Genomic DNA, 15,757 nt, shown 5'->3' with positions numbered 1-15,757 from the left:
CATCTCGTGAAAGAGTTATAAGTAGGGCGAGAAGAGAGAGTGTGTGTCAGGTGGTTTGATTTATGCAAAAGTCTACCTAGGATAACGGCCGCCGTTTCATGAATTCTGCACCGCCGCCCAGATGTCCTCGAACATGATCTGGGGCCTAACATTCAAAGCCTCGAAATGAAGACGGTGCGTGACAGTGGTGAAGGAGGCTGCCAGGATTACATGACCCCTCCTCACTCATTCCTCCTGTTAAGGTACCTCGCTAGGTCGTTCCTTTGTCGTTGTCGTTGTCGTCGCTATTCTCAAAGACCGGTTTGATGGAAAACTACCCCCCAGATTCCCTTGGGCTCTCGGGTATAATTGCGGTGCGCAGTGGGCAGCATCAGTACGACGTGACGGGCAGACTTGGACGGCTGGGTTGTGGGTGTCGAAGTCGGAAAATATGGACCAAGTTTGAACACAGCGTATTATCAAAACGGCACCGAAGCCGCCTGGGTTGTTGATTTCATACGCAGGCTGTTGATAATCGAGATGCTGGGTCTCGTCCTCTGCGAGCATCCACTCGCTCATGTCGTTCGTCCGTCTCGCTGCTCCTTGTTCCCCCGGAGAGCTCATGGAGGAGGCGAAGTTGAGTCTGTTGATCGGGATAGCATCTATTTTGATGATGGAATAGTCGACCAACAGACTCAACTTCGGCCTCCCAATAAGTATTTCGATGGCTGGTTTTGTTGGTTGCAGCCAGAAATCTGAAGCACGTGGGAACTTCTTGCAAGCCATAGCAGCTGAGGATGATAAATCAGAACGGCACCGTCGTAGGCCTCGTCCAAGTCGGCTGCTGAAGTTGCAGCATCTTGACCGTCGATGTTGGGGCGTCGGAGTCTCCTGACCCGTGGGCTCAGCTTCGGCCACAGCCATGGCCCTCCTCTGCGGGTGAGTTTGGGTCACGACAAACTCTCTTGACGCCCCTCAAGGACTCTCTCCCAAAGTCTTGAATGGTCGTCTTGGTTGCGCTCCTGGAATAGGGACCGCCTGGTAAATTGTTACCAGGCGGTCAGGAGGCTGAGTTTGGACCCGCAGAGGGACCAGCTGTGCTATTGGCTTGCTGCCGTCGCTTGGCTTGTTGCCGCCGGAGCACGTCTCTCCATTCGCCTCCAACCTCGTCTTGACTTGGCTCATCCCGAGCGGCTTGGTTGGAGGCGAAAGGTGGCGGCGAGGGCTCCGATTTAGATAGCCAGTTCTAGCTCTCCATTGTTCGCTGACGGAGGCCAGCTATCCAGGCTGTTGATGGAGCTGGTCAGTCATATGCTCTTGATGATGAGGGAGAGATATAATAGATCAGACCTTACCATGATCGATAGTGCATATGACCACATGATATGACAGTCTGCATTACGACTGTGGATGTGGATGTGGATGTGTGTTGGGGAGGAGGAGGTGCTGCAGTGCATTGATACATACATCCTCACCGCATGCAGGGGCATCATTACGCCCAAGATATAGCTGCTGTGGTGAGGATATCGCCAGTATGATGATGTACTTGGTGTGACAATATAGCTGCTGCTGGTGCTCCTCTTCCTCCTCCTTCTGTTGTTGCTGCGACTGCTGCTGCACCTCCTGCTCCTCTTCCTGTGATGACGTTAGTTGCTGCAAGGTATTGCCACTGGATTTGACCAACTGACCATATCCTTCTGTGTATTGACAACTTATAGCCCTGGACGAGGGTGGACTGGTTGGTTTCTTGGAGGTGAAGTTAGCGACGAGGGTGCCGCAGTAGCAGCAGCAGCAGCTGGTGGTGGTGGTGCTGCTGCGATGCCTGCGGCTGCTGGGAGTGGCTGTGGCAAGGGGAGGAGTGGTCGATACTGTGCTGAGCGTGCAAGCCAGCAGGCTGATCCTACACCAAATAGCAGGCTGCAGCAGTGGAATATCTTGCCACTAAGGGCATGTAATAATACTGCAACAGCCTGGGTGACGTGCCCCAGCCACCCCCAGTACCGCTGACGATTGGGTGGAGTTTGTTTTGGTGGACTGGAGAAAAGGAGGAAGAAAAGTCGGCAGAATGGCGAGGTGGACGACGTTGTTATATATTTTTGCGACATTACGATAAAGGCTATCAATACCTATCGATATGCCTTTCTGTTCCTGCTGTGGAATATTCGATACCATTCACATTACAATAATGTTCTGGTGAAGGGGGAAGCAAAGCCTCGGACGAACAATATCACCAGCATACCTCACGCTTCGAAGGTCATCTGGGCAGTGTGTAGGTCACATCACCTGAGTCTGTGATACCCCAAAAAGGAATAATGTGAAGAGCAATAGGCAAGATCATTCATAGCTCAAAACAGGCTATGGTGACTCACTCTCGGGTGGTCATTGAAGGGTTGGAAGGTGTGGTTGGGTCTTGTGACCATTTGTAATTGATCGAGAATCATCTCTGCCCAAGTGAAGCCGTCTGTGACTGTTCAATCCCTAGAGAGCAACTGTCCCTGGGATCAGTGATAAAGCCTTCGCTATATTTTTGTTAACATAGTAATCGCTGGTAAACACAAAGCTTTGAGACCGACACCTGGCGAGAGCACACCCGCTTTGATACTTGAAGATGAACTACCCTTTTGTGAATGTAATCATGTTGACTGACTGAGAGAGAGCGGGGATGTATCTGATTGGGCATACAATAGTGAATTGACCAATTATCTTGGTGCCTTGCTGTCTCATTTGTTGTCTAATAGACATCACTGCCTGCTGGTGTAGTGCATAACGACTGAGCATTGGTTATGAGTACAAATTGAATGCTTGAAGAGGGTGGAACGAAGCAAATTGGAGAAGGATCCCTCCCAATGTAGACTACCAAATTAGATTGTACTGTCTTTGCTCAGGCAGGTCCAACTTTGCTGAGGGGCTGCTGCAATAGCAAGTACATACTTGAAACCAGGTCAACAACATATAGAACGCACTCCTTGGTCCGCACGTGTCTTGGGGTGCCTCGACTGGTATCGCCTAAAAGATGGGCGAGTACAAGTTTTGTCAAGCGTTCACTGATGGTAAAGTCTGGCTCTCAGTGTGATTGGAATCTTAGGCTCCTCTTGTTTGTTGAAGTGTGTGCATCTTGATGCCTTGCAAATCAAGGTGTTCTGATGGCCCAGCATGCTTTGTCTGGTGGTAGGATCCGGATCTGTATGTGTGAGGTAGGTGAGAAACAAGGCTGAGGTTGCTGCAGTTCCTCTCAAAATGCGTGCATAGCCGTCCAGGTCTGAGGAGGCTGCTCATGCAGACCTGGAGCCACCCACCTTTTGCGTCCATGTCTTCCATAGCGCGCTCATGTAGGTACGTGCGTGCGTGCGTGCCTTCGTGCACGTACAATAGAGGCACTTGGGCCAGCACACGAACAGCCCGTCACGACACCCACCCCCAGAAAGATGTCGTCATGCCGGGGATTTCCAGGAGCATTTCCCCAGATGAAGCGTTTCGGTACGTCGAGCCGAGAAGGGTTGACATGAGGAGACAGAGAGATAAGCCAATGTGATGTAGGCCCACGAGGGCGAGGGGTTTGTATGGAGGGACACGGACTGTCCTCCTCCGCAATACTGGACCTCGATCCCACTACCACCAGCACCACCACTCCCCTCATCTTTCACCTTCAGCACGGATACGATGGCCATATACACCACAAGCACTACTTGCGATGTCGTCAAGAAGCACCTCCAAGCTGAGCTAAGCAGCCTTATCCTCCCATCCCAAGGAGCTCAGCTCCTGAAACGTTTACTGCCGCAGACAGGCCAGGCTCATCCCGAAATGCCACGCGACCTAGCAACAAAAACATGATCCCATAAACGAGGCCCCGCTCACGGCATAAACATCAACCAAAAAACCATAGTCAACTGTGTTCGTCTCACATGCAGAGCGGGGAGGGGGGGAGAAACAAAAACCGGGTAGAGCAAAAGAATCGCTCCGATTGAAACAAAAACGTGCAAGGTGGCGGAGCTCGGCTTCTCAAGACGCCAAACGGCAGAGACGTCGGTGTTTATGCAAGGCTGAGACTTTTTGGCAACTTGTCGATTGCCGCGCAAGGCTGTGTGCAAGTCTAGAGGGCAATTCAAATCTTTGGGTAAGGCCGTAGTTCACTTCATGAGGACCAATTGATAGCAAGAAAGTTGGTAGAAGTGATGAGGAGGAAGAAGAAGGAAGGGGGGGGGGGGAAGCGGAAAGAAACAGAAGAAGACCAAGCTATGTGGTTTGGTCAATGTGCCATCGCGAAAGACTCAGCCATGACTGCGTTTTGCTACTGACTTGAAACACCGAATTGTGTTCTGGTGACAAGATCCTACACAGTGTCGTAAGCCAGCCAGCCACCGGATTCCTGAGAAAGGATCTTTTCTTCTTCTGGTCCCCCCTTCACTCCTTGTATTCTCCTGAAGAGACCTTGCTATCAACAATCTCGAAGGACAGATTACCGCTGAGAGGTCTGTCAAGGCTCAGAGCGTCCAAGCACACAGCACACGAACCATAGTACCATGGATTTAAGGTTTTATTGAACGGACGGCGGTTTCATCTGCGGGCGCGGCCCTTGTCAATCACCTGCGCGCACGGCGCGTCAGGTTACATCCTCTTTTTTTCTTTCTTTCTTTAAGAGCCAGTGGGCTATACAGTACCATAACTGACGACGTAACGATGTATCGTAGCATGTCCGATGCATGTGTGGGTTTGTGCTTTAGGATATTGATCAACTATCACGGCGGGTATTGCTCTTGCTTCGGCTCCATGTCCTCTCTGGATGGGAAGAAAACAGGGAGGCCAGGCGTTTTCGCATGCGTCCAGGTTGATTCTTCAGCCAGGAACCCATGGGGCCGGGAGGGCAAGGTGCGAATGACAATAATGGTGTGGCCAACACAACGTCCTCGCGAAAAAGATGACATCAAACAAACAAATAATAAGCAGCAACCTGGGTGCAATTTCGTCGCGCAGGATTTTTAGCGAGTGCACCGCTGCAAGTTGCAGTCCCCCGGAAATGAGGATGGATATGAGACAGACGTCCAGCCACGGCCATTTCTTCCAGTTGCTTCCCCCCCCCCCCTGGACAATGAAGAGCAACGGTGTATGGAGGGGCTTTTCTCATCAGTAATAGTACCATACACGTGCTCCAGTGCCCGGAGATGTTCCTGGCGATGGTCCCGGGGTGGGAATTTGCACAGTACGCAGCGGCTCCATACTTTAATGATCTTCAGGTAGTACTGCGGCACAGTGCTGGCAAGTATAAGATGGCCTTGTGGATACCTAGGAAATGGCCCGAGTGCCAGTTGCTCAGTCCAATTCCACAGGTCGACAAGGAACCCGCAAATCAGCCTTAGGTAGCAAATAACAAGGCGCGTTGGCAACGGATAAGTGGCGACCCTCATTTGGAAAAAGCAGGCTTCAGTGACAGGGGATGTCGTTGTCCAGCCACTCGGAGCAGCCCCAAACCCTTGAGTTGCTGAGGCTCCGACCAGACCCAGACCCACTTTCACGAGTGCTCATGCTCCGCCCTGAGAAATCCGTGCTCTCTCCCCTTCCTTTTACTCTCCCTCCCGAGAGATGGCCAGACTTTCTTCTGGGGCGAGTCCAAAAGATCTATTTTCTGCTGGAGGTTACATGGTCGATGGCTTGGGAGCGAGAGGAGGATGGAGAGGAGGAGCATTGCACGCTGCGAAGAGATTGTACATAGGAGTAGGGCATCATCCAACGCAGGTAGTCTAGTCTGCTGAAGACCCTTGTCAGTCTCAATGAATCCTCATATTGTGACTCTGAGATGTCGAGATGACGGTCAATGTCCGGACCGGAAGACACTCTGTGTAGGATCCATTCCGTGATTGTGAGGCTGAAACGAGAGATCCTGGGATAGGTTGGCCCTACCACAGAAGACAAAGACGACTCTGGCGACAGGCAGCTCTTAAGGTTATCCATAATCACCCATTTGGCGCCTGCCCTGTTCGTTGTGTGCCTGTGTCTAATGTTGTATTCTAGTACCACAGGTAAAAGTTGCCGTGCTTGCCGTGTGCCCCGGCCGGTGGGTTCCGCTCAGAACGGGCTTAGCGACTGTTGTCTTGAGGCCGATCACGCCGAAGCGACCCATCATCAGTTGAAGGTTCCACGCGTCTCTCCGCTGCCCTCTCTGATTGACGGAGGCCATCGCCTCGAGGTTGGAACGGCCATTGAGAACGGCCCTTTTGTGGTTCCTCCATTCATCTTTGGAGAGCGATGCAGACTGGCTGGGCGACTTGGGCAGCCCATAGCGGCCACAGTAACGTTTTTCTTGAGTGGGCGAGGATCGGCTGGCATCTCATCTTGCGGCTGTAGTTGTTCTGTTATGAGATCTTCATAAGAAAGATCATTGGTGTAGAAAGATGGCTCGGCTGAAAGGGATGGTGAACCACCCAGAATTGCGGCGTTTGCCATGGAACAACAGCGCACAACATGGAAATACCGTCGGTGAACCGTCGTGGAGCGCATCACCGCCTCTTCCCACATCCCTTATTTTGGCCGATTCAATGGCCGGCATTCTCTACCAGCACCGTCCCCCCACCTGCTTTAGCATTGACAGTCCCTCTAGCGGCTCTACATGTGGAGAATAGGGGTCGTCGCAGGCATACTATGGTACACAGTAGAACAGCTGCACTGCGACGTCTTTTACCGTCCACTTCCAGAGAGGCAAGATAGAGGGCGAACTCACCCGCGGTCCAAGACCCTACTCTTCCATTGGACCTTCCGGGAATACTCCGGTCCGCCCGCCCGCCCCCAGATTCCTCCTCCGAACGGCCACTTGAGTTGCACTGCATGCGAGATCTTTGGGGCTGGGCTCGACCTGCCCACCCAAGACGCACTCGGTGGTGGGCTCTTTCTGGTGGGGAGGGGGGGGGGGGTGAGTGATACGTTCGCGATTGGCGGGTACTGCCGTTTCTGGCACTGACGGCTCTTTGTAGCCAACTATAACGATGTACTCACTAGTACGCGAGATCTCTTGACTGCGATGCTTGACCTGGCAGCCGAGGGGCAACCATTAGAAGGGAGTACGTATTGGCATGGTAGCCATGAATGACTTGAGACTCGGGTAGGGCGGAGAGGCTTGAGTATTCTGCCTGATGCCTGACATTAGCACAGCAGCCCGTCGCTTGTCGAAAAGCTTCACGAGGCCGCAAAGATGCCCTTGAGAGTGTGTGCTATTGCGTCCTTCTCCAGGCCATTGATTTAGGTCACAGGTTTTCTTGGTGGCCAGCACCCGGTGATGCCGATGCCGACTTGTTGAGTCGGATGGCCGAAGTAGGGCGCGATAAAAAGCTGGCTCCTTGAAATTTCTTGCTGCCGTAATGCATAGCGTGCATAGCTAGTACCACACCGGTTGGAAAATCTTGACACGGCGCACACCCGACAGCAAGCCATTTGGGGTAGTTTTTTTTGGGGGGGGGGGTGGTGTGGATTATTGGAGAAGCATCGACGCTACTGTACAGAAAAAACCCATAGCAAGGAGTTTCGAAACACACACATCCAGACAGCCGCAGGCGGTGGTGGCGATGTCTTGGCTGACTTAATCGCCGTCGGGTGTGTGGGAAGGCAGGATGGAGGGATGAGTGACTGCCATAGTACGTGCATAGTGTCATGTATGCTGTGTGGCCAGAGCTGCACGAAAGAGGCGCCCGGGGCCCTTTCCAATCATGGCCAGCTATGTGTGTGTGTGTGTGGAGGGGATGACGTAGTGAGCGTTTTTGAGATCGCTATGGGGGCCACAGCACTCGATTCGATTGCTTGGAGATTGTGATTAGAGTTTGTGTCGTGCTGATTTGCCCGTCGGCCTGTTTTCTTGTTTGTGATAATCGTTGCGTGACCATCGAGACCTGTTGCAGCGAGAGCGAATGTTCGAATAAGATGCCGCCAGGGCGAGCTGGCGGGGCCAGTCTGTGGGTCTGTCATTTTTGGTGGCCGTCTTTCATTTTTATTGTCAACTTTACAAGTCAGAGGCAGAGACGCAGCCCAGCCGCAGACGGCCTGGCAAGGGCTCATCTAGGCACTGTCCTCAAGCGTCTAAGCTACCCGACCGCCGTGTCCTAGCAAGTGCGCCTTGTCGAAGGTGAGGATCAATCAGGCCACAGCGGCTTGCCTCTTAGGACGAAGACGTCGTGCGGATTCGCTAGCGTGTTCGTAGGCCCAGCATCCCCACAACCACAATCGCTATTCGCCCTGGGGCAACACTGCACGAGGTGGGTTTTGGGTGGGATAAAGATGGATTCTGGGGTCCTCTTCCCCTTTCCAACCCCACGACTGTCTGCTGGTGACCCAGATGCAGGAGAGAGGGGGGGGGTGCGATGCAGCTCACCACCCATAGTGAATGGGAAGGGCGGCAACAGACAGGCACAGTGCGGTGCGGCTCACGATGTGTAGAAGAATGACGGAACATTCTCTCCCCTTGTCGCTTCCGATCTCCAAGGAATGTTGGAGTGGATGCAGATTTTGGGGGGGGGGGCGCCATGATCGTATACACAGTATGCACGGTAGATGGCGGCGCGAGATCATCACTGCTTGTATCTTGGCATGTTCATGTGTCGAACCAGTCGGCGTGTTCGTCTCGAGAGAAATGAAGGAACTTGGTCGTCCTCCGTCCACTTCATTAGGAAATAATTTGGCAAGGGCAGGAGAAATAATGTTGCACAAAAACCTGTCAATGCGAAATCACAAACGACGGCGAAACTAGGCCCGGGGTCTACGATAAGGTCAGGGCGGACGCTACGATCATCCTTGCAGACATAGTTTGCGGGTCCTGCCAGAGTTGGGCATCCGTAGCAAGGGCGATCCCAGCTGTGCTGTGCTGTAAGTGTGTTTGCGCTTGATGAGTGCAGCAATAACACAAACACAGCAGAAAGAATAGTAGCCCTTGACATTGCCACGCGCAGGTAATAATCATAGTATCCAAGTAGCCCTTGAGCCTCAAGCCTCGCGGGCCGTCTAGCCCAGCCAGAAGATTCTCACCGTTGAGATTTGCTCTGTGACGACATCTGGAACTCGGGCCTGCCGTCGACCTTGCAAGATGTGAGAGATTCCTGGTATTCCTGGATGAAAAAAGAGGGGAATGAGTCAAAGTCTGGGGAAGATGGACAAACATATGAGCAACATACAGCACAGCACAGCACAGCACAGCAAATTATGAGGGATATAAGCTGACTGAGCACAAAAGTCCTGCCTTGCGATCTGTGCGTTGCTCACCGTCAACCTGCACCGTGCCTTGGCTGGCTGTTGATCATGGGATATCCGACCCGAAGGAGGAGGCGGGAAAAAAAGAAGAAAAAAAATTGAAAAAGCCGCAGTCATGCATTGCGGAATTCGCATCCTGCCGCGTGGGCGTTGCATATTTTTTTTCTAGGCATGCATACGTAGATCGAGGTTGCAAATTCTGATTTTCGCTCGCACTCCCCGAACACATAGTTTACATAATACAGAGTACGCGGATAGTGGTGGTGTGCAGAGATCTCGGCTGTTCTAAGATGAAGTGCCTGGCCTTGGGGTCTTGGCTTTTGGGCAATATGGAGTCACTGATGATGCTGTTAATCGTCGTGTACTGCAGTAGCCAGGTACGGAACGTCGGAATAAAAAAGCCTATGGGCGTGTGCGGGCGCCTCTGGGTATGTCATTCTGGATCGGCCACCATAGACGAAACAGTCCGTGAGCGCTGATGACCAGCATCCAACTGGTACCGCCGGAAGGAAGGAAAGGGGAAGGAGAAGATTTGTAGAGCGGGAATAACCTCGAACCGCCTGGCTGCCAGTAGCAGCTGCAGCCGCACACCCACCGTCTGTGATGGGTTGCGTTGTTTCTTTCATGCTCTTGACCGCCGGTCCTAGGACTTTTTCAGATGAGGTGAGATTTTTCCAGTCACTCTGCTTCGCGTGTATCAAAGAAAAAGACCCGGCGTACGGTGGTCTGCCACTACTCTACTCCTACAGCGGTACCACGCACACACACGCGCAGCGAGGAAGAGACCTTCTTGCGAGGTTTTCTCGCCCCGGCCTGTTCTTCGGTTGTTCGTCATTTCGTCAACTGATGCCGAGGACGAGGGAACGCAGATGTATCGATCATAAATCGCGCAGCGCTGACCCCCAGCAAAATTGACGTTAGCAGGTACCTCCCTCTCCCTTGTGGGGCAGGATAAGCTCGGGGGTCAGGGATTAAATGCTCGACAGGCATGCGACAGGGATAAGCTCTGCAGGACGGATGCACCCTACCGGTGGTGCCTTGCCCTCCCCCCCCACCCATGGTCCACACTACCCGACCGACTCGTGGGTACGGGCCCTAGCTCGAAAAAGGTCGTTCTTCCTCCAGATTTTCGACGAGGAATTGAGAGCTGCCACTGGCCTGAATCGTCATTGTACGCACTGTGATTGGGAGGATAGGGCGACAAAAAGTGGGGGCGCCGGACCCATGTTACATAGTACGTAAATACCTGATGGCACAGTATGGGATGAAAAATCCGAAGACGCCCTGTAAACAAGGACTGCCGAGGGCCAGGCGCAATGGTTATCTTCCCTCTTCCCCATGGGCTATGGGTCATTGTTATCGTGCGCGCGCGCGCCCAGACTATAGTAGGTCCTGGCGCTACTCTGCACCGGTCGCCCTGTCAGCGTCGCGCCGCGAGGCTCGGTTTATTTCCTCTTCTATGAGCCGGGGGGGGGGGGGGTTGCACAGTATAGTAAACTTTTCGCACGTTAAGTCATTGTTTTTCTTTGTTTTTCCCCCCTTCCCCTTCTGTTTTTCAATTTTTTCACCCTTCTGTTTTGCCCCTGTCGCCCTGGTGAAATCCTCCTGCCGGCAGGTACATGGTAAGCTTTGACGGGTGATGGTGGGTACGGGGTACCGCGATCTGATGTGTGAACGTGGCGTAGGATAAGGTACCTTTTCTTTCCACTCTTCTGCCCACTTCCATGTTTTCTATGGTACTATGGTGCACACCCATGGGCGCGCACACACTTTACCATACCCAAGATCCCACCGCTCTACCTCGCACCTTGTACATAACAGAGCAGGCGAAAATCTTAGGAGTGTACTGTATCTTCCTCCACCCCAAAGCATAGGCCCCACAGACTGTTCCTGGTCTGGTCCTAGTGAGGTCGCTCATTCACTCTCCTAGTCCTACTGCGGTCGGCCCATCGACCCTGCCGCACCCTAGCCCTTCCCTCCATCTCTTGGTCGGCCTTCACGCGCAAATAAAAGACAAGCTCCCACCGTCTTCGTCTTTCCACCTCTGCCCCTTCTTCTTCCCTCCCCCCCTATCACCTGCGCGGAGAACCTTGGTCTACATTAAAGGTGCCCTTCTCTGTGTGGTGTGTGTTGTGTGTGAAGACGCTTGTGCGGCAATCCAACTCTTTCGTGTATACCCCATACAGCCAGGAATCTGTTTCCCGTCTGTAAACACACGACGGAGCTTTCCAGCACAATCTTCTTAGTTCCCCCACCAGAAAATCAACAATAACATTAATACCGTTAGTCTACCGCCTCCCTATCCCTCCCCTTCTCCCACACCTTTCACCAGATCCCACACGGCACGCATACACAGTCAAGCCGTGTCTTCCACACGTGGACCCATCAGCGCACCATTAATCCTCGAATTGGTCCCTTCCCTTCCCTCTGTCTCTGTTGAGATTTCAATCACCCACACTTTGTGGCTCCTCGCGAACCGCGTCTAACCATTCTACCAATTGACAGTCTAATCTGAGCTTGCGCCCATCGAGCAATATTTCACCATGGCCGAACACGGCTCTCCTGCGTTGAACACGCAGATTGAGTCGGGCAACTTCGACGAGAAGCACGCCGAGGCTGCTCCCGCTGAGCCCACTCCCACCAAGGCCCCCAAGGTTGAGGATGACGAGGATGAGGATGAGGATATTGATGCCCTCATCGAGGATCTCGAGTCCCAGGATGGACACGGTGCTGAGGAGGAAGAGGAGGAGCGTGACCAGCACGGCGGTCGCGTCATTCCCGAGGAGCTTCTGCAAACAGTAAGTCTTCTCGAGAGTCGGCTTGCCTCTGACGCGCTTCATGGTTACGAAATTTCTTTCATGCTAATTCATTACTTTCTCTAATCAGGATACCCGCATCGGTCTTACTGAGGCCGAGGTCGTCTCACGTCGCAAGAAGTATGGTCTCAACCAGATGAAGGAGGAGAAGGAGAACCTGATTCTCAAGTTTTTCATGTACTTCGTTGGTCCTATCCAGTTCGTCATGGAGGCTGCTGCCGTCCTGGCTGCCGGTCTGGAGGATTGGGTCGATTTCGGTGTCATCTGCGCCCTGCTTCTGCTGAACGCCTTCGTCGGTTTCGTCCAGGAGTTCCAGGCTGGTTCTATTGTCGATGAGCTCAAGAAGACGCTGGCCCTGAAGGCAGTCGTCCTCCGTGACGGTACCCTGAAGGAGCTTGAGGCCCCTGAGGTCGTCCCCGGTGATATCCTCCAGGTTGAGGAGGGTACCATCATTCCCGCCGACGGTCGCATTGTCACCGACGACGCCTTCCTCCAGGTTGACCAGTCTGCCATCACTGGTGAGTCCCTGGCTGTCGACAAGCACAAGGGCGACCAGTGCTTCGCTTCCTCTGCTGTCAAGCGTGGTGAGGCCTTCGTCATCGTCACCGCCACTGGTGACAACACCTTCGTCGGTCGCGCCGCTGCCCTTGTCAACGCCGCCAACTCTGGAACCGGTCACTTCACTGAGGTCCTCAACGGTATCGGCACTGTGCTGCTGATTCTCGTCGTTTTCACCCTCTTGATCGTCTGGGTTTCCAGCTTCTACCGCTCCAACTCCATTGTCGACATCCTCCGCTTCACCCTGGCCATCACCATTATTGGTGTGCCTGTCGGTCTGCCTGCCGTCGTCACCACCACCATGGCTGTCGGTGCTGCCTACCTGGCCAAGAAGAAGGCTATCGTTCAGAAGCTGTCCGCCATTGAGTCTCTGGCTGGTGTCGAGATTCTCTGCTCCGACAAGACCGGTACCCTGACCAAGAACAAGCTGTCTCTGGCTGAGCCCTACACCGTCGCCGGTGTTGACTCTGAGGACCTCATGCTTACTGCCTGTCTGGCTGCCTCCCGCAAGAAGAAGGGTATCGACGCCATCGACAAGGCCTTCCTCAAGTCGCTCAAGTACTACCCCCGCGCCAAGGCTGTCCTGTCCAAGTACAAGGTCATCAACTTCTACCCCTTCGACCCCGTCTCCAAGAAGGTCACTGCCGTTGTCGAGTCCCCCCAGGGTGAGCGCATCACCTGCGTCAAGGGTGCTCCTCTGTTCGTCCTCAAGACCGTCGAGGAGGACCACCCCATCCCCGATGAGGTCGACCAGGCCTACAAGAACAAGGTCGCCGAGTTCGCTACCCGTGGTTTCCGTTCCCTCGGTGTTGCCCGCAAGCGTGGTGAAGGCTCTTGGGAGATTCTCGGAATCATGCCTTGCTCCGACCCTCCTCGTCACGACACTGCCAAGACCATCAACGAGGCCAAGACTCTGGGTCTGTCCATCAAGATGTTGACTGGTGATGCCGTCGGTATCGCTCGTGAGACTTCCCGCCAGCTCGGTCTCGGCACCAACGTCTACAACGCTGAGCGTCTCGGTCTCGGCGGTGGTGGTGACATGCCCGGCTCTGAGGTCTACGATTTCGTCGAGGCTGCCGATGGTTTCGCCGAGGTCTTCCCCCAGCACAAGTACAATGTCGTCGAGATCCTGCAGCAGCGTGGCTACCTGGTTGCCATGACTGGTGACGGTGTCAACGATGCCCCCTCCCTGAAGAAGGCTGATACCGGTATTGCCGTCGAGGGTGCCTCCGACGCCGCCCGCTCCGCTGCCGACATTGTCTTCCTGGCCCCTGGTCTTGGTGCCATCATCGACGCCCTGAAGACTTCCCGCCAGATTTTCCACCGCATGTACGCCTACGTCGTCTACCGTATTGCCCTGTCGATCCATCTGGAGATTTACCTTGGCCTGTGGATTGCCATTCTCAACCGCTCCCTGAACATCGAGCTCGTTGTCTTCATTGCCATCTTCGCCGATATCGCCACCCTGGCCATCGCCTACGACAACGCTCCCTTCAGCCGCACCCCCGTCAAGTGGAACCTGCCCAAGCTCTGGGGTATGTCCGTCCTGCTCGGTGTCGTTCTCGCTGTCGGTACCTGGATCACTGTCACCACCATGTACGCTGGTGGCGAGAACGGTGGTATCGTCCAGAACTTTGGTCGTCTGGATGAGGTCGTCTTCCTTGAGATCTCCCTGACCGAGAACTGGCTGATCTTCATCACCCGTGCCAACGGTCCTTTCTGGTCTTCCATCCCCTCGTGGCAGCTGACTGGTGCCATCCTGGTCGTCGACATCATTGCCACTCTCTTCTGTATCTTTGGCTGGTTCGTTGGTGGACAGACCTCCATTGTGGCTGTTGTCCGTATCTGGATTTTCGCCTTTGGTATCTTCTGTGTCATGGGTGGTGTCTACTATATCCTCCAGGACAGCGTGGGCTTTGATAACCTCATGCACGGAAAGTCGCCCAAGGGCAACCAGAAGCAACGGTCACTTGAGGATTTCGGTAAGCTTAAACTCCCAACCCGCCCCTTACCCCACTTTCACACGGCGACAGTTTCAAGCTGTGCACCCCTGTGCCTAAGCTCATTACTACGTCGACACTTTGCTAACATGCTTGTCCTACAGTTGTTTCCCTCCAGCGTGTGTCTACACAGCACGAGAAGTCCCAGTAGGAGAGGATTTGAGAGGGAAGATATACCCCACTGTCCATACTTATGCGCTGCCACGATGTGGCTGACGGCTTTCAATTTCCTTTAATTCGCATGTGCATTACACAAAAAGGATGGAGCGAGTAGAAATGCCCGTCGAGAGCAGTTCATTAGAGGAACTTAATACAATACAAGAATAAATAATGTCATTTCAAGCTCGTGTTTCTTTGGGTGAAAGACATGATGGATTCGCATCCTGCGTACATGTGTGTCTGTATTTTTATTTCAAGATAGCTATGTGCTGGGTCATCTGTCTCATCACATGTGAAGTGTATGTATGCTGATCAAGATGTGTGTGCACATTGTGTTGGCAGTATTCTTGTGTTTATCACAGACCACATTGGCAATTCTATGGCATGGGCTAACTACTAGATACCTAAGAAATACTTATCTAAGCAGGGACCACAACATCTTTGCTGGTGTCCAGCTCCTCGAAACGTCTGAGATCCATAGGCTTGTCGAGCAGCGGGATCACTTTGAAATCAGGGCTGTTAGAAGATCAAGCCACTCTTTTTCAGGCTAGGGAAAGGGAAAGACTGCTCCATAGGGCTTTGTCTTGTGCTTTTTTGGGGGGGGGGGGAAGGGTGGGGTATCATCATATTATCTTCACACAAACATACCGTACTTGTCAAAGGTAGGCCAGTAAGGGTTCTCGAGGTGGTACTTTTGGCTCTGTATACATGCCAGTCAGTAACAGGTGCAGGGATGTGAGAGTGGTCAAGAGGGGGCTGGGGAGGAGGAAGAAGAAGAAGAAGAAGAGGAAGAAGAAGGGAAAAGGAAGTACGCACGCCCTCATTCTCATAGCGCTCGACAATGGTAAAGTCACGCGGGTCCGAGGTGGACTGCATGACGAACCAGCTGATGGTCTCCTTGTCCTTGGAGTAGACACGGCTGGCCTCGATCAGCTTGGCCTTGATCTTTTCGACGGATGCTGGATCGTCATTGGCATGGAGGTGGACTGTGATTGTGTAGACCATTTTGCGTGTTGTGATGTT

The 15,757-nt window shown here is 53.3% G+C and overlaps 3 protein-coding genes across 3 annotated transcripts; 1 reads left to right on the top strand and 2 right to left on the bottom strand.

Annotated features, from left to right (window-relative positions):
- Positions 1-954: 954 nt before the first annotated feature.
- On the bottom strand, positions 955-2,420 carry M406DRAFT_329679 (uncharacterized protein; the record flags this gene model as incomplete). The annotated part of the gene is made up of 5 exons (XM_040920455.1): positions 955-1,257; positions 1,447-1,614; positions 1,849-1,879; positions 2,224-2,237; positions 2,349-2,420. 5 exons carry the CDS (start codon positions 2,418-2,420, stop codon positions 955-957), a joined length of 588 nt encoding a protein of 195 aa, XP_040776779.1.
- Positions 2,421-11,279: 8,859 nt separating this feature from the next.
- On the top strand, positions 11,280-15,063 carry M406DRAFT_356066 (proton ATPase). Its single transcript, XM_040923346.1, has 4 exons — positions 11,280-11,483; positions 11,707-11,999; positions 12,088-14,557; positions 14,680-15,063. The coding sequence occupies exons 2-4, from the start codon at positions 11,745-11,747 to the stop codon at positions 14,724-14,726; spliced, it is 2,772 nt and encodes a 923-aa protein (XP_040776778.1). The 5' UTR covers positions 11,280-11,483; positions 11,707-11,744; the 3' UTR covers positions 14,727-15,063.
- Positions 15,064-15,153: 90 nt separating this feature from the next.
- On the bottom strand, positions 15,154-15,739 carry M406DRAFT_257996 (uncharacterized protein; the record flags this gene model as incomplete). The annotated part of the gene is made up of 3 exons (XM_040917205.1): positions 15,154-15,236; positions 15,383-15,434; positions 15,551-15,739. The coding sequence occupies 3 exons, from the start codon at positions 15,737-15,739 to the stop codon at positions 15,154-15,156; spliced, it is 324 nt and encodes a 107-aa protein (XP_040776777.1).
- Positions 15,740-15,757: the final 18 nt, after the last annotated feature.

Source organism: Cryphonectria parasitica (genome assembly GCF_011745365.1).
Source record: "Cryphonectria parasitica EP155 unplaced genomic scaffold M406scaffold_4, whole genome shotgun sequence".
NCBI lineage: Eukaryota > Fungi > Ascomycota > Sordariomycetes > Diaporthales > Cryphonectriaceae > Cryphonectria > Cryphonectria parasitica.
The sequence above is the reverse complement of the archived record's forward strand: the minus strand, read 5'-3'. Positions and strand labels throughout refer to the sequence as shown.